Here is a 21,619-nt window from a genome sequence, read left to right as displayed (position 1 = left end):
AGGCTGAGATCTGAGGATCGCGGTTCAAAGCCAGCCCGGGCAGGAAAACCCGAGAGACTCCTATCTCCAATGAACCACCAGAAAACCGGGAGTGGCGCTGTAGCTCAAGTGGTAGAGCGCTCGCCTTGAGCTGAAGAGCTGAGGGACAGCGCCCAGGCCCCGAGTTCAAGCCCCACCACCAACAAACAACAACAACAACATGTCCAGGCTGGCCTTGAACTGTGATTCTCATATTTCAGGCTCAAGTGGTTAGACATCTGGCCCAACTTAGGATCTCTCTCTCTCTCTCTTCCTCTCTCTCTCTCTCCCCCCTTTTCTTTTTCTTTTGTTCGACACTTGGACTCAAACTCAGTACCAACACTTTTGTTCATTTTCTGGTGCTCTACCCACTGAGTCATGACGCCAACCTCTCTTCATCTTCTTTATAGTAATTTTATTCCATTTCTTCTATTTTTATTTTGTGAGCTTGGGGAAAGCAAAAGTGGGGAGTGGACACAAATACCAAGTATGCAGTGAAGGAGCCCAATACTGCCCAGCAAAGCTCAACCTTCCAGAAGGTTCTGCACAAGGTGCATGGCTTCTGGGTGGACATTCTCTCCTGGTACGGCCTGAGCTTGCAGCCCACACTGTGAGGACACCTCTTGTAATCGCACACTGACTGACAGCAGCCACGGGGGGAAAAAGAGGAGGACCTCCAGAACATTCTCAGAGGTTCCAGAACATTCTCAGAGGTTCCAGAACATTCTCAGACAGGCCCTATCTATGGAAGGGGGATTCCTGGGGACTCAAAGGTGTGTACTGGGGTTCTGTAGGGGGCTGGGAACCTCTGCCAGTCCTGACCAGAGCTGGAGGAATTTTCTAGGTTGAGTCCCCTTTCTGTCCTGGTTCTTTTGATGCTAGACTTTTCTTTTTTTCTCCTTCCTGCCTTCTTCCCCTGCTTGTGTGTGTGTCTGTGTGTGTGTGTGTGTATGTGTGTGTGTGCACGTGCACCAGTTCCGGGATTTGAACTCAGGATCTGGGCACTGTCCCTGAGCCTTTTTTTTCTTTTTTTGTTCAAGCTTGGCATTCTACCACATTGTGCCTCAGCTCCGCTTCTGGCTTTATTGCTGGTTCATTGGAGATCAGAATCTCACAGACTTTCCTGCCTAGGCTGGCTGGGAACTGCGATCCTCCGATCTCAGCCTCCTGAGATTACAGGGGTGAGCTGGGATTACAGGCGTGAGCCACCAGCACCTGATTGATGTTATCCTTTTTCTGTTCAAGGCTGGTGCTCTACCACTTGAGCCATAGCTCTACTTCTAGTTTTTTTTTTTTTCTGGTTAATTAGAAATGAGCAGCTCTGAGGTGTGTCTGCCCAGACTGGCCTCAAACTGTGATCCTCCGATCTCAGCCTCCTGAGTAACTAGGCTTGAGCCACTAGGGCCCAGCCATGAAACTAGTTTGTCGGTGGATGAGTGTGAGTGTGCACATGGGTGTGTATTCAGCGGGCCTGGGGCTGTACAAGTCTGGAAGTGGCAGAAGCAGGAGAGACAGGGAGCGGGAGGCCGGTGGGACTGGCAGGTCTCCTTTGGATTGGCGCCTACTGCTGATCCCGTGTGGGATTTGGGCCCAAATCAAGAGAGATGGTCATGGATGCTTCCAGATACCCAGCCTTCCCTCAGCGCTAGCCAGAGCTGTTCCCATGCCCTCCACCGGAACCTAAGTCAACATCTGGGGAAGGAATTCTAGGAGGATAATCAGAGGAGGGCAAAGTGCAAAATGGCGCTGGTGGAGCTGGGAAATGAAGAAGAGACACAATGTTGGGTGTTGGAGCCAGGAGGAGGAAGAGGCCAGCGGCTCCGCCATCTGCTACATTCATCTGGTCCACAGGCCCAAGCCTGACCGGAAATGCAGAGCAGAGAGCTGGGGCACGCGGTGGGGCGGGGTGGGGGGGAGCCCCCCCCCCATGCCAAGGTCTTCGGCTCACAGTAAATTGTGAGTCTTCTGTAGCCGGCTGGAGGAAGGAAGAACAAGGGAGGGAAGTCAGTAGGTGCCTGCAGCTCACGCCTGTCATCCCAGCTACTCAGGAGGCTGAGACCTGAGGATCACTGTTTGAGGCCAGCTGGGGTAGAAAAGGCTGTGAGAAGCCAGGTGCTGGTGGTTCACGCCTGTCATCCCAGCTACTCAGGAGGCTGAGATCTGAGGACTGCAGTTCCCAGCCAGGCTGGGCAGGAAACTCCGTGAGACTCTGATCTCCAATGAACCTCCAGAAAACCAGACATGGCGCTGTGGCTCAAGGGGTAGAGCACCAGCCTTGAGCTGAATTGCTGAGGGACAGCGCCCAGGCCCTGAGTTCAGGCCCCAAGACCCGACCCCCCCCAAAAATTTTTTTAAATTATTTGTTATTGGTCAGGGGGTTTGAACTCATGAGCTGGGCGCTGTTTCTGAGCTTTTTCACTCAAGGCAAGCGCTCTACCCCTTGAGCCACAGCACCACTTCTGGTTTTCTGGTGGTTCCTGGGAGATCAGAGTCTCACGGCCTGTCCTGCCCAGGCTGGCTTTGAACCGTGATCCTCAGATCTCAGCCTCCTGAGTGGCTGGGGTGACAGGTGGGAGCCACCAGTGGCTGGCTTCTGTGTGTGTGTGTGTGTGTGTGTGTGTGTGTGTGTGTGTGTGTGCGCCTGCACATGCCAGTGTCTTGGGACTTGAACTCAGGGCCTGGGCTCTGTCCCCGAGTGACACACTCAGGACTAGCGCCCTACCACTGCGGTCCAGGGCCGCTTCTGGCTTTTGGTGGTTCACTGGAGACAAGAGTCTCCAGATCTTTATTGCGGGGCTTGGCCTTGACCCTCGATCCTCCGTCCTGGGGATCCTCCCCAGTAGCTAGGGTGACTGGCGTGGAGAACCTGGCTTCCTTTCCTCCTTCTTCCTGTCCCCCCCTCCCCTGTCCCCCCCTCCCCTTTCCCTCACCCCCCCCCCGGGGCTCACTGGGGACACCGGCAGGTCTTCTTCTCACTCAGCAGCCTCTTGATCTGAGACATCCGCTCGGCCTGGCGCTGTCCGGGAACAAGGAAGGGAGGCCTGAGGGCCCCGGGCCTCGGGGAGGGAGGCGGCCCTGGGAGGGGGGGCTGGGGGCCGCTGGGAGGGGAGAAGCATGTACTGTGGCGGGAGCCCTCTGTCTGTCTGTCTGTCTGTCCCTCGCTCTATGGGAGAATCGGAAACCTGGGGGACTGGGCAGAGCAGGCTGGAGCCACAGGGGCGCTGGGCCGTGGCTGGGCCTCGGGCACCAGGAGGGGGCGTGGCGTGGCGAAGGAGGCGTGGCATGGCGGAGGGGCGTGGCATGGCGGAGGGGAGGGGCGTGGTGAAGGAGGCGTGGCATGGCGGAGGGGCGGGGCACGGTGGAGGGGCGGGGCATGGCGGAGGGGAGGGGCGGGGCATGGCGAAGGAGGCGAGGCATGGCGGAGGGGCGGGGCATGGCGGAGGGGGCGTGGCAAGGGCAGAGGGGCGGGGCATGGAGAAGGGCAGGGAGGGACATGGCGGAGGAGTGGCATGGAGCAGTGGGGGCGTGGCAGGGCAGAGGGGCGGGGCGTGACGGAGAGGGCGGGGCGGGGCGGAGGGGGGCGGGGCGGAGGGGCGGAGAGGGCGGGGCTTGCTCACCCGTCCACGGCGCCATTTTACACAGCAGGAAATGAACAACGCCAGGCCGACCACAAGGCCTAAGGCGCCCCCGGCCACCACGGCCAGGAACGTGGGCTGGCCTGGGCTCCACAGTGCAGACTGGACTGAGGGGAGGAGGCAGAGAGCGGTCAGTGCACACCCGGCCTGGGCGAGGCCGGGTCGGAGCGCGCGCCTGTCATCCCCGCCACTCAGGAGGCTGAGATCCGAGGACCCAGGTTCGAGGCCAGCCCCGGGCAGGAAGGCCGACAGACTCTCCCCTCCGATGAGCCTCCAAAACCAAGGGGTAGAGCGCCAGCCTTGAGCTAAACAAGCTCGGAAAACAAGCTCTGCTCAAAGCTAGCGTCTGCCACTTGAGCCACAACTCCACTTCTGTGCGTGTGTGCGTGCGTGCGTGTGCACGTGCGTGTGCGTGTGCACGTGCGTGTGTGCATGCATGTGTGTGCGTGCGCGTGCGTGTGTGATTAACTGAAGAGTCCCATGGACTTTCCCGCCAGAGCTGGCCTTGAACCCTGATCCTCCCATCTCAGCCTCCCGAGGGCTGGGATGACAGGCGGGAGCCACGGGTGCAGCTCTGTGTCTGAATTTGGGGGCGATCCACAGGTGTTTGGCTGTGGATCTCAGAGAGGAAGAACTCAGAGGATTAGAAGCGGGGACCCGCAGCCCGACACCCCCCCTGGCCACCACCCATGAACATTTGCATCTCCCAGGAATTGGGAGATCCGGACTTTTCTGGGCCTCTTTCCAGAAAGGTCCCACAGGTAAGGCCAAGGCCGGGAAGGGGAGTTCTTACCCTCAAGCTGGGCCTGCAGCAGGGCCTTGGCCGCGTCCTTCAGGAAACACTGCCACAGTCCTGCTTCTGGGTCCTCCACACGCACCTCCTTCTCCTGCTTGGACACCCTGGCCGTCTGGTTACCCGGATGCAGGCTCAGGTGGAGCTTTGGGGAGACGGGTCCCAGAACCCTGCAGACAAGATGGCGCCCCTGCAGGGCCACTGGAAAGAAAGGTGACACTGAGTCCTGGGGCCTGGATCTTGGGGCTCCCAGTGTCTTGAAGTTCACTAGATTCATTAGAACATTATTATTATTATTATTATTATTATTATTATTATTATTATTATTATTATTATTAGAACATTATTATTGTTGTTATTATTGTTGTTGTTGTTGTTATTACTATTGTTGTTGTTACTTTGGCAGTACTGGATTTAAAAATCAAACCCTCAGGCTCACTCAGCTGCTTTGCTCAGCTGGCGCTCTACCACTTGGACCACGCCTCCAGCCCGGCTTTTTGCAGGTCATTTTGGAAAGTCTCAGAGACGGTGAATCCTGATGAAGCCATACTGGGCAGGAAAGTATGTGAAACTCTTATCTCCAGGTAATTGCAGATGCCTCTCTCTCTCTCTCTCTCTCTCTCTCTCTCTCTCTCTCTCTCTCACACACACACACACATACACACACACACACACACACACACACACACACACACACACACGAAGAAGCTGCCGGAAGTGGCGCTATGGCTCAAGTGGTAGAATGCTAGCTGGGAGCAAAATAAAAGGTCAGCGATAGCACCCAGGCCTTGAGTTCAAGCCCCAGGACTAACCAAAAGGAAATAAATAATTCTTCTTCTTCTTCTTCTTCTTCTTCTTCTTCTTCTTCTTCTTCTTCCTCTTCCTCTTCCTCTTCCTCTTCCTCTTCCTCCTCCTCCTCCTCCTCCTCCTCCTCCTCCTCTTCCTCTTCTTCTTCTTCTTCCTCCTCCTCCTCCTCCTCCTCCTCCTCCTCCTCTTCCTCCTCCTCCTCCTCCTCCTTCTTCTTCTTCTTTCTTCCTTCTCCTTTCTTCTCTCCTTTCTTCTCTCCTTCCTTTCCTCTCATTCTTTCTTTGCAGGTTCTGGGGCTTGAACTCAGTGCCTGGGCACTGTCCTTAAACTTTTGCGCTCAAGGCTGGTGCTCTACCACTTGAGCCACGGCGCCACTTCCAGTTTTCTGGTGGTTCAGTGGAGATCAGAGTCTCATGGACTTTCCTGCCTGGGCTGGCTTTGAACCACGATCCTCAGATCTCAGCCTCCTGAGTAGCTAGAGGATTACTTTTGATTTTTTTAATATAGAACTTGAAGTCAGGGCCTCGTGCTTTTGCCTAGAGCTTTGTTGTGTTTTTATTTTCTTCTTCTGTTTTGCTTCGCTCAAGACGGGTGCTCTCCCACTTGATCCACAGTTCCCACTCCCCACCTTTTTGGTGGTCAATTGTAGATAAGCATTACATAGATTTGTCTGCACACCCTGGCTCTGAACTCTGATTTTTCACATCGCAGCCTCCTGAGTAGCCGGGATTACAGGCATGAGCTACCATGCCCGGCTAGCAACGTTACACACTTTAACACCTGTAGTAATTTTAAGGTACAGGGGCATTGGTCACAAACCCCAGGGGGTTCTTCACCCAGGCAGCAGCCCCCCTCACTCCCTGCCCTCCCCAGCAGCCCGCCCCTTACTTGTCATCACCACCAGATTCAAGGGCTGACTCAGTGTTCTTCTACCAAGCTTGACAGTCAGGTTGCCGGAGCCGGCGTACTTGGGCTGGGCTTTGGCTAGTTTGAGCCGGATGGGGAGGCTCTCGGGCACCTGCAGCTTGGGGTCCTGGGGGACTGTGATGTTCAGCAGCTTCCCGCTTCTCAAGGAGAAGGTGAGCCAGGACTGCGACCCAGATGTCCCCTCGGCCCGCCACCTCAGCTCGCCGTTCAGGCTCTCGTCATTCATGTTAAACGGGAAAGAGAGCTGCACCGGCTCCCCCTCGGCCTTGTACACCGTGTCCACCATCTGGAGAAAACCTGGGCGGGTGGGAAGAAAGGGAGGATCGTGGCTCACACCCTGAGTGAGGCCTGGACTGGAAGAGGAGGGGATTCCAGTACAGCAAACAGAAGCAGGGAGGCCGGATGCTGTAGCTCCCGCCTGCCATCCCGGCTACTCAGGAGGCTGAGATCAGAGGATCACGGTTTGAGGCTGGCCCAGGGCAGGACTTTGATCGCCAATAAACCACCAGAAAACTCGAAGTGGCGCTGTGGCTCAAGAGGTAGAGCGCTTGCCTTGAGCTGAAGAGCTCAGGGACAGCACCCAGGCCCTGAGTTCAAGTCCTGCCTGAATACAAGGGCCAGGTGGGACCCCCAGGGGAGATCTGAGCTCCGGGGAGCAGTACGCAGCCCAAATCTGTCCACATCAGAGGCAGGAGGAGCGGGGGTACCAGGCCGGGGGAGCGGCCGGGGGGTGCCCTGCCCCTCTTACCCAGTACCCGGATGTCCAGGTCAAACTGCAGCTCCTTGTTTTTCTGGGAGATGGTGCAGGTCCACCTGCCGCTCTGGGAGACGTCCAGCTTGGGCAGCGTGAGCACCTTGTCCAAGCGCATCACTTGGTTCCGGGGGCTCCTGCACTGGCCGGAGGGGTTCGTGTTTGAGGGTGTCTCCAGCGTCAAGGTGAGGGTCTCGCCATGCATCACGGGAGACTCCGGGCTGGGGGTCACTGTGGAAGAGACAGTTCGCTTGAGCCGGGCGCTGGTGGCTACGCCCATCATCCCAGCCACTCAGAAAGCTTCGATCTGAGGATGGCAGGTTCAAAGCCAGCCTGGCCAGGGAAAAACTCTGAGGCTCTGCTCTCCAAAGAACCACCAGAACACCAGAAGTGGCGCTGTGGCTCAAGGGGTAGAGCGCCAGCCTTGAGCAAAAAGAGCTCAGGGGCAGCGCCCAGGCTGCGAGTTCAAACCTTACAACTGACAAAAACCAAAAGATAGGTAAGAACTCGAAGTCCTGAGTTCAAGTCCCCCCACACACACACACATACACATGCATACACACTTGACTAGGGAAAGGGACAAAATCTGCTTGGCTCAGGGCCTAGTTCAGGGCCGGGCCGGGGCAGGGCTGCCCCTGGGGACAGATGTGTACTCACATCTGTACACTTGCAGCTCAACCTCCGTGACCACCCTTTCCACCTCACAGATGTAGCTGTCCGAATCCCTCATCTCCAGTTCACTGATGATGAGCGGGAAAGATCCTTGATCCCACAGGTTTTTCTTTGAGTCAAAGCGACGGTGCCAATCCCGGTGACCTGAGGGGACAAATCAGATCCGACAGGCTCACGTGCCTGGCTGAGCCGGCTGCCTTTGTTAAGAGCCATGCGGACAGCCGGGCATTGGTGCTCATGCCTGTAATCCCAGCTACTCAGGGAGACTGAGATGAGAGGATCACAGTTCAAAGCCAGCCTGGGCTGGAAAGTCCATGAGACTCTGATCTCCCATGAACCACCAGAAAACCAGAAGTGGCGCTGTGGCTCAAGGGGTAGAGCGCCCGCTTTGAGCTGAAGAGCTGAGGGACAGCGCCCAGGCCCTGAGTTCAAGCCCCAGGACTGACCAAAATCAGCTTCTCTGCCTGGGGAGGGCGGGGGGCACTCACCTCGACTCACTAGGCCAAACTTAGCTGCTGTTAGAATCTTGGACTGGTTTTTGTGTTTCCAGATGAATTGCATGTTCTTCCTCAGAGAAGACTGACAGGGCAGTTCCACCGACTGCCCCGCTTTTCCCAACACCAGTTCTTTGCCTTCGCCCACCGCCAGGAACACTGCTGCATGGGGAAGAAGGGAAAAGAGATCCTGGTCAGGCCTCTGGGCTATCGCTGCCAAATCCCACACATTATTATTAGGGCCAATCCTGGCGTTTGAACTCTGGACCTGGGTGCTGTCCCTTGAGTTTTTTTCCCTCAAGGCTTGGTGCTCTACCATTTGAGCCACACCTCCACTTCTAGCTCTTTATTTTTGGCTGGTTCATCCCAGATAAGAGTCTCCTGGCGTTTTCTTCCCCGTGCTGGCCTCCAACTGTGATCCTCAGGCCTCAGCCTCCTGAGTAGCCAGGATGTCAGGCGTGAGCCACTGGTGCCTGACCTGCACCCCACGCCCTACCTTTGTACTTTCCCATCAGCCCCCAGCCGCTACCCAGAACCCAAGTGTGGGCACTCACCGAACAGAAGCGCCAAGAACAAGGCTGCACACGCGAGTCTTTGTTTCATGGTGGCCTTGTTGAGGTAAGCAGGGGTCAGACTCATCAGGATCTGAACTTGCAAAGGAAAGTGGTGCTGTGGCTCAAGTGGTAGAGCGCTAGCCTTTTGCTGAAGAGCTGAGGGACAGCGCCCAGGCCCAGAGTTCAAGCCCATCCCCCCAAAAGCCAGAAGCAGAGCGATGCTTCAAGTGGTAGAGCATTAGCTTTGAGTAAAAGAAAAGCTCAGGGACAGTGCCCTGGTCCTGAGTTCAAGGCCCAGGATCAACAAATAGAAAGGGGGGGGGGAAGGGGAGGGGGTGAAGGAGGAGGAGGAGGAGGAAGAAAAATCATCAGGTGCTACTCAGGAGGCTGAGATCTGAGGATGGAAGTTTGGAGCGCAGGTAAGAATGTCCATGGGACTCTTATGTCCAATGAAGCAGCAAAAACCAGAAGGGGAGCCGTGACTCAAGTGGTAGAACACCAATCTTAAGTGAAAATAAGCTCAGAGTCAGTTCAACACACACACACACACACACACACACGGTAAACATGGATGTTTTCAGGCACGGGGCTTGAACTCAGGCACTAGCTTGAGCTTTCTCCCCTACTGGTTGGTGCGTGGAGCTGTCAATCCACAGCCCTTAGCCCCGCCCTCCAGCTTCCTGTCCCCATGGTCCTGGGCGGCCTCCATCTCTCCCCGTTTGAATTCACGATCAAGGTTTCCATCTCTCCCCCACCACGCAGGCCTGATGCCAGGACAAGGCCTCCTCATGGAACCTTCTGGAAAAAGCCCTGCACTTCTGTACTCAGCACATTAATTCTGTTTCTAAAATTGGATCCTCCCGGGCGAGGCCCAGGCCCAGTCCGTCCCCACACGAGAGTGCAAACGCATGAATAAATCAGCCGCTGGAAGTGCACAGACGGGCAGGTAAGTGGAAAGGAAGATAAATAGTTGATGGCTAGACGTAGATAGCTACAGGAGAGATGATAAATTGATAAATAGAACAGAGATGGATAAAACGATGGATGATATAGATAGATGATAGATAGACAGACAGATAGATAGATAGATAGATAGATAGATAGATAGATAGATAGATAGATAGACAGACAAACAGACAGACAGACAGACAGATAGAAAGATAGATAGATAGATAGATAGATGCTAAGTAGGTAAGTAGATCAATCAATGATAGGTGATCGCTAGATAGACAAGACCAACAGATAAATGAGACGTGATAGATTGATGATAGATAGATGTTGGGTAGGTAGACAGACAGATAGGTAGGGAGATGATTGATAAGTAGATAGATAGATAGATAGATCAATAATAGATAACCTGGTTTTTATTTCAGATACATAGACAAGACAGATAATGATAGGTGATAGATAGGAAGATAGATTGCTGATAGACAGATAGATGATAGGTAGACACACAGATCAATGATAGGTTGATGATAGGTAGACAGACAGGCGGGTAAGTAGATAGACGCTAAGTAGATAGACAAGACAGACAGGTAGATCAATGATAGGTTGATGATAGGTAGACAGACAGGTAGGTAGATAGATGATAGGTAGATAGCCAAGACAGACAGACAGACAGACAGACAGACAGGTAGATAAGGGATGTGTGGCTATGTTAACTCAGTCCTGGCCTGTCTGGAGAGAGTGAGGTCATCCTAAAGCATTTACCTAACTCTATCCACTTTCCACTGACTGTAGCCAGTGTGTGTGTGTGTGTGTGTGTGTGTGTGTGTGTGTGTGTGTGTGTGTGTGTGTGTGTGTGTGTGTGTGTGTGTGTGTGTGTGTGTGTGTGTGTGTGTGTGTGTGTGCCAGTCCTGGGGCTTGAACTCAGCGCCTTAGCTCTCTCGCTCTAGGCTGGCTCTCTAACGGCTCTACTTCGGCTTTTTACAGGTTCCTTGGAGATCAGTGACGGATCCGCCCTTTATCTCCCGGGTCAAGCAAAACACCAGGTCTGCGTGGATGACACGGGCAGGTCCGTCCCACGGGGGCCTGGCCGCACGTTCCCGCACCCTGGGCAGAACGGTCCTTTCTGGGCCCCCAACAGACCACAGCCTGGCGTTTTATTTCAGTCTCCTCATTAAGATCAATACCAGCCCGACCCAGCCCCGCCTTTCCACACAACCCCCACTCCCACAGGAAGGCGGCTGCCCCTCGCCGTTTCCCAATAAACGCTCCTCCCCTGTTCTTTCTCCTCCATTTTGCTAACGATAAGACTCTCAAGGACTTCCTTGTCAGAGCTGGCCTCGAATCATGATCCTCATATCCCAGCCTCCTGAGCAGCGGGGAGGACAGGAATGAGCCGCCTGGGGATGGCTGGATAGACGGCCCGCTGGATGAATGAACGGTGAGTGGATGGTGACCGGTGGATGGAGGCGTGCATGCGTGGATGGATGGGTGGGTGATGGATGCATGGATGGATAGAGGATGGATGGATGAATTTATGATTGATGATGGATGAGTGGCTAATGGACAGGTGACAGATGATGAATACACAGGTAGATGGTGGATGGATGAATGATGATGAATAATTGAGAGTGGATGGATGGATGGATGGATGGATGGATGGATGGGTGGATGGATGGATGGATGGGTGGATGGATGGATGGATGGGTGGATGGATGGATGGGTGGATGGATGGATGGGTGGATGGATGGGTGGATGGATGGATGGATGGATGGGTGGATGGATGGATGGATGGATAGCTGATGGATAAATGTGTGATTGGTGGATGCCGGGTGATGTTTGATGACTGATGGGTGGATGGATGAACAGATCGACACAGATGGACAGATGTAGGCAGATAAATGTAGCATTTTGTTCCCGCCAGGAAACCAGTAAGCAAAGAGCTCAGGAAGGAGATTGCTGGGGAGAAGGGAGGGAGGAGAAGAAAAACCTTTACAAGCCATGACGGTTGGTCATGCTGAGCGCTGGTGCTCACGCCTGCAATCCCAGCTTCTCAGGAGGCTGAGATCTGAGGATCGTGGTTCGAGGCCAGCCTGGGCAGGAAAGTCCATGAGCCTCTGATCTCCAGTGAACCACCAGAAAACCAGAAGTGGAGTTGTGTGGCTCAAGGGGTAGAGCGCCAGCCTTGAGCTGAAGAGCTCAGGGACAGCGCCCAGGCCCTGAGTTCAAATCCCACGACTGACCAAAAAAAAAGACAGTTAGTCCTGAGAGAAATGGAGGCAGGGTGGGGGGAGGGGAGTGGAGAAGGGGGGTGCTCAGGCCTCAAGCCCCCCTCCAGGGCTGGCTGCAGCCTCCCCCCTCCGTGCTTCTCCACTTTGTGGGGTGGGTACAGCGCACCCCTTCCTCCCTCGCTCCAGCCGTAACCCCAGCTCAGCACACACCCCGGGCTCTGTGGAGGAGCTGTGGTTTCGCAGCCGCAGGGCCTTTGCTGCCTCGGTTTCCGCTGCCGTCTTTGAGATCAAGGTTTTTCATTCCTCCACCAACAAAAGTGGCCTCATGTTTACTCTCCCGCCCCTGGGAGAGGCTGGGGGGAAGCTGCGCCCCCCCAAAATCCTCATCTCCCCCACGCCGCCCTTGCTAATTTCTCTGTTGCCATCTGGGTCTTTCTGGAACTCTCTGGCGTGGCTGTGTTCCAGCCGCCTGTGCAGAAGTTATGGCGGCTGACCCCAGCTTCTGCTCCCTCCTCTCCCTCTCTAGCAGCTGCAACGATCTAGATCCTTCTGCCTGTAAACAGATTGTCGGGGCTGGCAAAGGCAGGTCTCAGCAGGCTTTGATCAGGGCCCAGGGCTGAGAGACCGAAGCAGGAGATGTCTGCAGGGTGAGCAGGGACAGAAGGACAGGGGTGGACAGATTTACACACACACACACACACACACACACACACACACACACACACACACACACATCTCAGGAGAGAATGGGGGCAGACAGGGAAGGAGTAAGAAAGAGAGGCTGATTAATGTAACAGCCACCAGGACAGTAGCTCACCCCTGTAATCCCAGCTTCCCAACGAAGCTGAGATGTGAGGATCACTCTACAAAGCCAACTCAGGCAGGAAAGACCAGAGGACATTTTTTTTTTCCTTTTGCCAGTCCTGGGGCTTGAACTCAGGGCCTGGGCGCTGTCCCTGAGATTCTTTGGCTCAAGGCTGGGGCTCTACCACTTGAGCCACAGCGTCAGTTCTGGCTTTTTCTGTGTCTGTGGTACTGAGGAATCGAACCCAGGGCTTCATGCATGCCAGGGGAGCACTGTATCCCTGAGCCACCTGCCCAGCCTAGGCGTAGGACTCTTCTTTTAAAATATAATTATCAAAATGCTAAAAGTGGAGCTGTGGCTCACGCGCTAGAGCACCAGACTTGAGTTCAAGTCCAGCACCGGCAGAAAAATATAAATAACAATAAAAGAACAAAACACCTTTTCTGCCGGGCGCCGGTGGCTCCTGCCTGTCATCCCAGCTACTCGGGAGGCTGAGATCTGAGGATCACAGTTTGAAGCCAGCCCAGGCAGGAAAGTCTGTGAGACTCTTATCACCAGTGAACCAGCCCCCAAAAGAAAGCCAGAAGTGGGGCTGTGGCTCAAGTGGTAGAGCCAAAGAGCTCAGGGACAGCGCCCAGGCCCTGAGTTCAAGCCCCATGACCAGCACATACACACAAAATTCTAGAAAATTCTAGAATACATAGAAAATTCTAGAAGGCAAGAAACCTAGAGACAAAGAGCAGAGCAACCACACACACACCCCTCTCCCAGGCCCCCCAGGAGGTCCCTGCCCCTCCCCTAGCTCTTGAGCAAAAGCCAGGCAGGCCGAGACCCACCGCAGTGCCAGGCTGTGGTCCCCCAAACACTGTGATCTTCCCCCGCCGGGCCCCCTGAGTCAACCTGCTCAAGGCCAGACGCGGTCTGTGCCGCAGCCCCACATACCCCCAGCTACTAACCCGCTTCCTAGAGACCTCAGCTTCCGAGGGACCCTTCAGATCCGTGACTACAAGCAGCACCAGCGTCGCTCCTCGCCCTACATGTCCAGAAGAGGGGGTCTCTCCACCCCGCTTCCCCATCCCCCCCAAAGAAAAGAGGGCACCCACAGAACACAACTTTTAGGCCTTGAAAACCAGCAGACAAACCCCCAGCTATAAGCGTCCCTGAGTTTTTCTTTTTTTTTCCTCAAGGCTGGCGCTCTACCTCTTGAGCCACAGCGCCACTTCCAGCTTTTTGCTGGTTCCGTGGAGAAAAGAGTCTCACGGACTTTCCTGCCCGGGCTGGCCTTGAACTGCGATCCTCCGATCTCAGCCTCCTGAGGAGCTGGGATGACAGGCGTGTGCACCAGCGCCCGGCTGGGTCAATGCACATTTGTTTACTGGGTGATTTAAAATGTCACAGACCCCCCCCTGGGCAATTTGGGGTGACTGAGGACCCCAGGGCCCCGGGGCTCCTCAGAGGGGGTGGGAGCACTGGAGTTTGGGGGGGAGCTCTCCTGTAAGTGTCCCCAGGCTGAACCTCGCACGCCACCTCCCCGGGGCCCCTGGGAGCCTGCCCATTTCCCTGATGAAAACGGCGGCCATCTTGTGTTGTCCTCAGCTCCAGACGTGATCGGAACCAGGAAGAGACTCCCTGCCCGTGTCCCAGCTTACGAAATGTCCTGAGGCATAGAACATTCTAGAAAAAAGAGACTCCCTGCCCGTGTCCCAGCTTCACGCTCTTACGAAATGTCCTGAGGCATAGAACATTCTAGAAAAGATCCTTCTCCCCCTCCCACTCCCAAGCAATCACCAGAATAAGTCTAAACACTGAACAGGGCTTCCAGGGCAGGGTATCTCAGAAAAGGGGGGATGGCTGTGGCTGTGGGGGCAGGAACTCGAGGCCCCCCAGCTCGGGGAAATCTCCCCCAATCCCACCACGATCTGAGAATGCGCAGGGCAGGCGCTGGCGGCTCCCGCCTGTCACCCCAGCTCGTCAGGAGGCTGAGATCCGAGGATCACGGTTCAAAGCCAGCCCGGGCAGGAAAGTCCTGGAGACTGTTAATTGCCAATTCCTCTCCTAATAAATCAGCAAAAAGCTGGACGTGGAGCCGTGGCTCAAGTGGTAGAGCGCTAGCCTTGAGCACCAAAGATCGCGGTCAGGGCCCAGGCGCTGAGTTCAAACCCCAGGCCCAGCATATAGACAAGGAGAAAAAGAGAGAGACAGACAGACACAGACAGACAGACAGACAGACAGACAGACAGACAGACAGACAGACAGACAGAGATCTGAGAATTATTTTGTGATCCTCCCATTGACTCCTGGAACACTTAAAAATCAGTTTTCTTGGAGTCACTATTTCTGATCACACACACACGCACACGCACGCACACGCATGCACACTCACTGCTTCATATTTCCTAGTGACTTCAGCGTTGCAATGTGAGGCGCGCCGTGGGCCTGGGGTTGATCTCTGCTTTGCACATTCGCTTCAAGGCAAAGCTCACTAAAGCCACAGCGTGTGCCATGAGCGTACGCCGCCCCAAGCCCCGCGGGGAAGGGCATGCCTGAAGTCCCAGCTACTGGGAGGGAAACTGAGGCAGGAAGGGCTCCGGGTGGACAGTGTAACCAGACTCTGTCCCTCCAACAACACAAACCACAAACCAACCTCCTGAGGGTTCACCAAAACGGGAAAGAATGCACGAGAAAACACGAGTCACGCAGGGCCCAAAATGCGTGGAATGAATGCGGGCGTCAGCAGGGAAGGGTTTGATTTTGGGGAGACTCAGCTCCCCGATAGCTCGTGTTTTCTTGCTGGTTTTTATTCCTCCTGTTTTCCTGAGTTCATTTCTTACTTCTTGCTCTCCTCCTGTCAACACCAACTTCTTCTTTCTCAAATTCCTCCCTTCCTCGCCTCTCTCTCTCCCTCTTCTACTGCATCAGGTCTTACCTCCCCTCCACTGGCTTTCTGGAACCTTCCTTCACCCATCTCGCCATTTCAGTGGAGAGGGTGGAGTAGGCCTTGATCTCAAGCTCATTCACGGTGGCGATGGACGATCACCACTCAGGACAAAAAAGAAGGGAAAAAAGCCGGGTGCTGGTGCTCATGCCTGTAATCCCAGCTACCCAAGAGGCTGAGATCTGAGGATCGTGGTGCCAAGGCAGCCTGGACAGGCAAAATCCACGAGATTGAGTAGGAAAGAAAACTCCATGGACAGTGCCAGGGCCCTGAGTTCAAGCCCCAGAACACACAAGGAAGGAAGGAAGGAAGGAAGGAAGGAAGGAAGGAAGGAAGGAAGGAAGGAAGGAAGGAAGGAAGGAAGGAAGGGAAGGAAGGAAGGAAGGGAAGGAAGGGAAGGAAGGGAAGGAGGGAGGGAGGGAGGAAGGGAAAGGAAGGAAGGAAGAGAAGGAAGGAAAGAAAGTAAGTCATGTCTAATTTCCAGTGCAGCTGATGACCGCCATCTTGGTACCCCTTTTCTAGAAAGTTCTATAGTGGACGGAGCCCCTCTTACCTCTGGGCTTGCTCTTCCTTGGTCCTACTTCTCACCCAGGGCTGAGTTGTGCAGCCTCCAACCCCAGGGAGGAGAGGCTGCCGTGACTTCTGCAGGAGAGAAGACTAAATGCACACAGACAGGAAGCTGGGGAGCGAGGCTCAAAGGCCGGCTTCTACGTCACCACGTGGGGCTGGGGTCCCTCCCCCCACCCCAACTCTTGAGCTCTAAGGGAAGTGGTCGGAGTGAGACTGTCCACCAAAACAACACTTCATCCGAGTCAAAACAGCAGCGTGGAATGTGGGGTGCCCAGAGAATGACAATCTGGCCGGGTACCGTGGCTCACGCCTGTAGTCCCAGCTACTCAGGAGGCTGAGATTTGAGGGTCACGGTTCAAAACAGGAAAAGTCTGTGAGACTCTGATCCCCAGTGAACTACCAGGAAACTAGAAGTGGAGCTGTGGAGAAAGTGGTAGAGCACCAGCTTGAGAGCAATGCCCAGGCCCTGAGTTCAAGTCTCAGTATCTGCATACAGGGGAAAAAAGGCAAATAAACAAGAAGCTGGCAATGAGGCTCGGTGGTAAAGTCTTGGGAGCCTGGGTTCCATGCCCAGCACCGCAAAAATGAATAAAGAAAAAAAGAAAGCATTTAAAATATACTTTTGTATTATTATTATTGTTGTTGTTGTTGGTTGTGGGACTTGAACTCTGGGCCTGGGCGCTGTCCCTCAGCTCTTCAGCTCAAGGCAGGCGCTCTACCACTTGAGCCACAGCGCCACTTCCGATTTTCTGAGTGGTTTATGGGCGATCAGAGTCTCGCGGACTTTCCTGCCGAGGCTGGCTTTGAACCGCGATCCTCAGATCTCAGTCTCCTAGTAGCCGGGATGACAGGCGTGAGCGCCGGTGCCCGGCTCTTTGTACGAGATGGGGTCCAGAGAGCCGCCAGCCTCAGTGGGCAGGGGGAAGGGCTAGAAGGAGAGATGGAGGGCAGTTTAGCCGAGAAGGGGGCGGGGGGAAGCCGGAGGGACCAGGTGCAGGCCTGAGTTGGCCTCCTTTCTAGAACCATCTGCAGCTGCACACTCCAGAGAGCTGGGGGGCGGGGCCTGGAGTCGAGGTGGGAGGGGGTCAGAGGTCAGGGGCTGATTCCTGGAAGAAAAATGAGCCAGCCAGGAGACCTGGCCTGGACTCTGGTTCAAAGGTCACCGTGGGCCGTCGGGGGGGGGGGGGTGGGGGGAAGGAGGCCAGGATTGCAAACCCTCATGGAGGTTTGGGGGTGATCTCCGGGAGAGTAGAGCCTGGGCTTCGCAGCTGACACCTGCACCCCCAAAAACAAACTGTCAGCCCCCGAGCCGAGCAAACCCCACCCCAGCCTGACCCCCACCCACCCTGACCCCATTCCTTCCAAAGCACCCAGCACGGGGACCCCCACCCCCTCCCGCGCCCCTCCCCGGCTCTTCTTCTGTGTGCGGTGCCGACGGTCATGTCTCAGGGTTAGCCGGGCACCGTAGCTCACGCCTGTCGTCCTGGCCACACAGGAGGCTAAGATCTGAGAATCGAAGTTCCAAGCCAGCCCAGGAGGGAAGTCTGTGAAATGCCTACCTCCAGGAGCTAGGCCAAAAGCCAGACATGGAGTTGTGGTTCAAGTGGTAGAGCACCAGACTTGAGTAAATAAAAAAGCTACAAGGCAGCAGAAGGCCTTGAGTTCAAGTCCCGGTACTGACACAAAAATTAAAAAAAAAAAATTATTCCCAGGACTGGGGCGTGAACTCGGAGCCTCTGGCACTCGCTAGTTTTGTGGGGTTTTTCCCCCTCAAAGCTGGTGCGCTACCACTTGAGCCACAACTCCATTTCAGGGTTTTGCTGGTTCATTGGAGATAAGAGTTTCACAGACTGTGCTGCCTGGGCTGGCTTTGAACCAGGATCCTCAGATCTCAGGCTGCCGAGTAGCTAGGATGACACACGTGAGCCACCAGCGCAAAGCTAACAAAAGCAGCCCATTTGGGTAGGCTCTTTTTGTTTTGTGCCAGTCCTGGGCTTGAACTCAGGGCCTGGGCGCTGTCCCTGATGAATTTTTGCTCGAGGCTGGCGCTCTACCACTTGAGCCACGGCACCACTTCTGGTTTTTTGGTGGTTTATTGGAGATCAGCATCTCACAGATTTTCCTATACCCCAGGCTGGCTTTGAACCAGGATCCTCCGATCTCAGTCTCTGAGTAGCTGGGATTACAGGCGTGAGCCACTGCACCCGGCCTTGGTGGATTCTTATTGCATTTATAGGTGGTTTGCTTTTCAGATGGGAGTCTCCCTGTGTTGCCAAGGCTAGTGTTGAACTCTAGGACTCAAGGGATCTTCCTACCTCAGCCTCCCAAAGTGGCTGGGATTACAGGCTTGCACTACTGCACCCAGCCATGATCTCATTGACACAGAGAGGACACTGAGGCTGGAGGAGAGAGGGCAGGCACCTCTCCACAGGCCAGGCACAATCAGGGCTCCTGTCTCCCCAGGCCGCAGCCACAGCCCGGGCCGACCGACCAACTGTCTGTCTGTCCGTCCTGTGGTGTTTTGTTCCACAGCTCTGTCCTTTGTCGCATTCGGGTCATCTGGCCAGGGCCCGGGGCTGGATTTCCTGCAGCGTGCATTGTTCCTCACCTCTCTAGCCGGCTGCACAAAACGTGACCGTCCCCGGGGGCGGGGGGTGGGGTGGGGCTGGAGCCTTGCACGCACACCACGCACACCACGCACGCACCAATCCCCAGATGCACAGCCATTCCAAGGAGGGTGTGTGACCCGCGGCCGCCACCAGGGGGCGGTGTGCACCCAGGCCTGAGCAGAAAGAGCTGGCAAAGTTGGTGACAGGGCTGGTCGTGTGTGTGTGTGTGTGTGTGTGTGTTCGCGTGTGTGCGCGTGCACATCAGCCAGAAAGCCAACACAGGAGTGGAAATGCAATTAACCATATATATAAACCAGGGGTCGGTGGTTCACGCCTGTAATCCAAGCCACTCAGGAGGCTGAGATCTGAGGATCCCGGTTCAAAGGCAGCCCAGGCAGGAAAGCCCGTGAGACTCTGATCTCCATTAAATCACCAGAAAACCGGAAGTGGCGCTGTGGCTCAAGGGGTAGAGCGTCCGCCTTGAGCTGAAGAGCTGAGGGACAGCACCCAGGCCCAGAGTTCAGGCCCCAAGACCGGACCCAAAAACAACAACAAAAAAAAAAACAAAGAAAGAAACCCAGAACTCAGGAAGCAAGTTAGGGACCAGTAGCTCACGCCTGTAATCCCGGCTACAAAGGAAACAGAGATGTGTGTGGATCCTACTTTGAAGCCAGACGTCCTGTGAGACTCTGATCTCAATGAAGCACCCAGCAGCCATGATGGAACCCCTAATCCACAGGTCCACACCGGGGTCTCCTCCCTCTGGCCCCTCCTACACCCCCCTAGTTTAGATAGGTCACCCCAGACCCGGCCCCTCTCCCAGCCCTCAGCCTTTCCTTCCCTTTCCCTCCCTGGCTGTGGGCATGCTTCTCTGGCCAAGTCCAATGAATCTGTTTTCAACCTTTCACCCCCAAACTTGGCACCTCTATAGAATGGATTTTTACCCCGTCATTAGAAAGAAGAATGGATGTGTGGTTTGCAGGGCAATGGAAGGACCCAGAACAAATCACGTTCAGTGAGGTCAGCCCGGCTCAGAGACTCGAATGGCGCCATGTTTTCTCTCCTCTGCGGGAGCTAGATCTGAAATACACGGGGTGTGATCAGTGATGGAGGACCCCAGATATTCCCACACGCTGAGACCAGAGGAGGGCGCTCTTAGGGGAGACCCACAGATAACGTCAGATTTATCCCCAGCGCCAGTGGCTCCCGCCTGTCATCCCAGCCACTCAGGAGGCTGAGAGCTGAGGATCCTGGTTCAAAGCCAGCCCGGGCAGCAAAGTCTGTGAGACTCTGATCTCCAATGAACCACCAGAAAACTGGAAGTGGTGCTGTGGCTCAAGTGGTAGAGCGCCCGCCTTGAGCTGAAGAGCTGAGGGACAGCGCCCAGGCCCCGAGTTCAAGCCCCACAACTGACAAAAAGGAAAAGAAAAAGCGAGAACGGAGGTCCTGCTTGGGTTTGGGTTTCGTTTGTTTGTTTAGGGTGGTTTTTTATGCCCTTCCTGGGCCTTGAACTCAGGGCCTGGGCGCTGTCCCTGAGCTTTTCTGCTCCAGGCGGGCGCTCTACCACTTGAACCACAGCGCCACTAATGGATTTGGTTTTTGGTGGTTCATTGGAGTCTCACAGACTTTCCTGCCCAGGCTGGCTTCGAACCACGATCCTCAGACCTCAGCCTCCTGAGGAGCTGGCGTGACAGGCGGGAGCCAGCTGCCCTGAGCTGTTTAGGTTTTTGGGGTACTTCTTCCCAGAAACACCTCCCCCTGTCACCCCCAAACCACACGAGCCTCACACTGCTGAGCCCAGTGGAAACACCACCGTCTGGCAAAGCTGAATGGGCCGAGTAGAAACCGGAAGTCCCGCCTGGCGCTGAGGGAGAACTTTCTGGCAACTTTCTTGCTTCTGCCCAAAGCAAGGTTCTTAACTCTCAAGTAAGAGCCAAACTTCAGGTTTCTGGAAGCTTCCTGAGTCTGTCTCCTGACCCCCTGCCCTTTGCTGATTGTTGTTCCAACACTGGGATTTGAATTCGGGGCCTCCGGTTCTCCCTTGACTTCTTTCCTTCGTTGGTTCCAGGCTGGTGCTTTACTACTTGAACCACACCTCCACCTCGGGTTTGGGGCGGTGGTTCCTTGGAGACAAGAGTCTTGGGGATTTTTTTTTCCTGCCCGGGCTGGCTTTGAACCACGATCTCAGCTCTCAGCCTCCGGAGGAGCTGGAGGACAGGCGGGAGCCACGGGCGCCTGGCTTCTCACGGCCTTTTCTGCCCCAGCTGGCCTCCAGCAGCGATCCTCCGGTCTCAGCCTCCAGAGGGGCTGGGATGACAGGCGGGAGCCACAGCGCCCTCTCCCGTCTTGTGAGCTGGCCGGCACTAAGATGTTTCCTCCTGTTTGCCGGTAGACTCCTCCCAGAGAAGTTCTGTGGGGTGCGGGATTAATCTCTCCTCACCCCCCACCCCACTCTGGCCTTCATTTTTCTTCCTTTTAGGGGGAAATCAGCCTGCAGGAGCTATTTCATGTAGTATCCAACATATAACAAGCACTGGAGGCAAACCACGCACCGGTGGCTGCCGCCTGGCATCCCAGACACTCGGGAGGCTGAGATCTGAGGATCGCGGTTCAAAGCCAGCCCGGGCAGGAAAGTCCGTGAGACTCTGATCTCCAATAAACCACCAGAAAACCAGAAGTGGCGCTGTGGCTCAAGGGGTAGAGCGCCCGCCTTGAGCTGAAGAGCCGAGGGACAGCGCCCAGGCCCCGAGTTCAAGTTCCAAGATTCTGGGAGAGAGGGGAGCCAGCCAGGGTGGGACAGGGGTGGAGGGGAGCCCCGAGGCTGAGGAAATAAACAAGGGGTGTGTCACCCCAGGCTGAGGTGCGTCTGCTAG

General features: G+C 55.3%; 1 protein-coding gene and 1 long non-coding RNA gene across 4 annotated transcripts; one reads left to right on the top strand and one right to left on the bottom strand.

Annotated features, from left to right (window-relative positions):
• Nucleotides 1-317: 317 nt before the first annotated feature.
• On the bottom strand, nucleotides 318-16,210 carry LOC138835318 (T-cell surface glycoprotein CD4-like). 3 transcript variants are annotated; one of them, XM_070033897.1, is made up of 10 exons: nucleotides 16,121-16,210; nucleotides 8,652-8,747; nucleotides 8,092-8,259; nucleotides 7,589-7,747; nucleotides 6,929-7,162; nucleotides 6,142-6,477; nucleotides 4,447-4,647; nucleotides 3,636-3,760; nucleotides 2,967-3,034; nucleotides 318-1,993 (listed from the first exon to the last, which is right to left on the bottom strand). In XM_070033897.1, the coding sequence occupies exons 2-10, from the start codon at nucleotides 8,734-8,736 to the stop codon at nucleotides 1,963-1,965; spliced, it is 1,407 nt and encodes a 468-aa protein (XP_069889998.1). In that variant the 5' UTR covers nucleotides 8,737-8,747; nucleotides 16,121-16,210; the 3' UTR covers nucleotides 318-1,962. The 3 variants fall into 3 exon arrangements, with proteins under 3 accessions (XP_069889998.1, XP_069889997.1, XP_069889999.1); XM_070033896.1 differs by having other exon boundaries at nucleotides 8,652-8,742; nucleotides 16,121-16,208; XM_070033898.1 differs by lacking the exon at nucleotides 8,652-8,747 and having other exon boundaries at nucleotides 319-1,993; nucleotides 8,092-8,256; nucleotides 16,121-16,208.
• On the top strand, nucleotides 8,562-10,869 carry LOC138835319 (uncharacterized). Its single transcript, XR_011374552.1, has 3 exons — nucleotides 8,562-8,715; nucleotides 9,414-9,597; nucleotides 10,584-10,869. It is a non-coding gene; the product is annotated as an uncharacterized lncRNA (long non-coding RNA).
• Nucleotides 16,211-21,619: the final 5,409 nt, after the last annotated feature.

This window comes from Dipodomys merriami, unplaced genomic scaffold (genome assembly GCF_024711535.1).
Source record: "Dipodomys merriami isolate MVZ:Mamm:240054 unplaced genomic scaffold, mDipMer1.0.p SCAF_233, whole genome shotgun sequence".
Taxonomy (NCBI): domain Eukaryota; kingdom Metazoa; phylum Chordata; class Mammalia; order Rodentia; family Heteromyidae; genus Dipodomys; species Dipodomys merriami.
The sequence above is the reverse complement of the archived record's forward strand: the minus strand, read 5'-3'. Positions and strand labels throughout refer to the sequence as shown.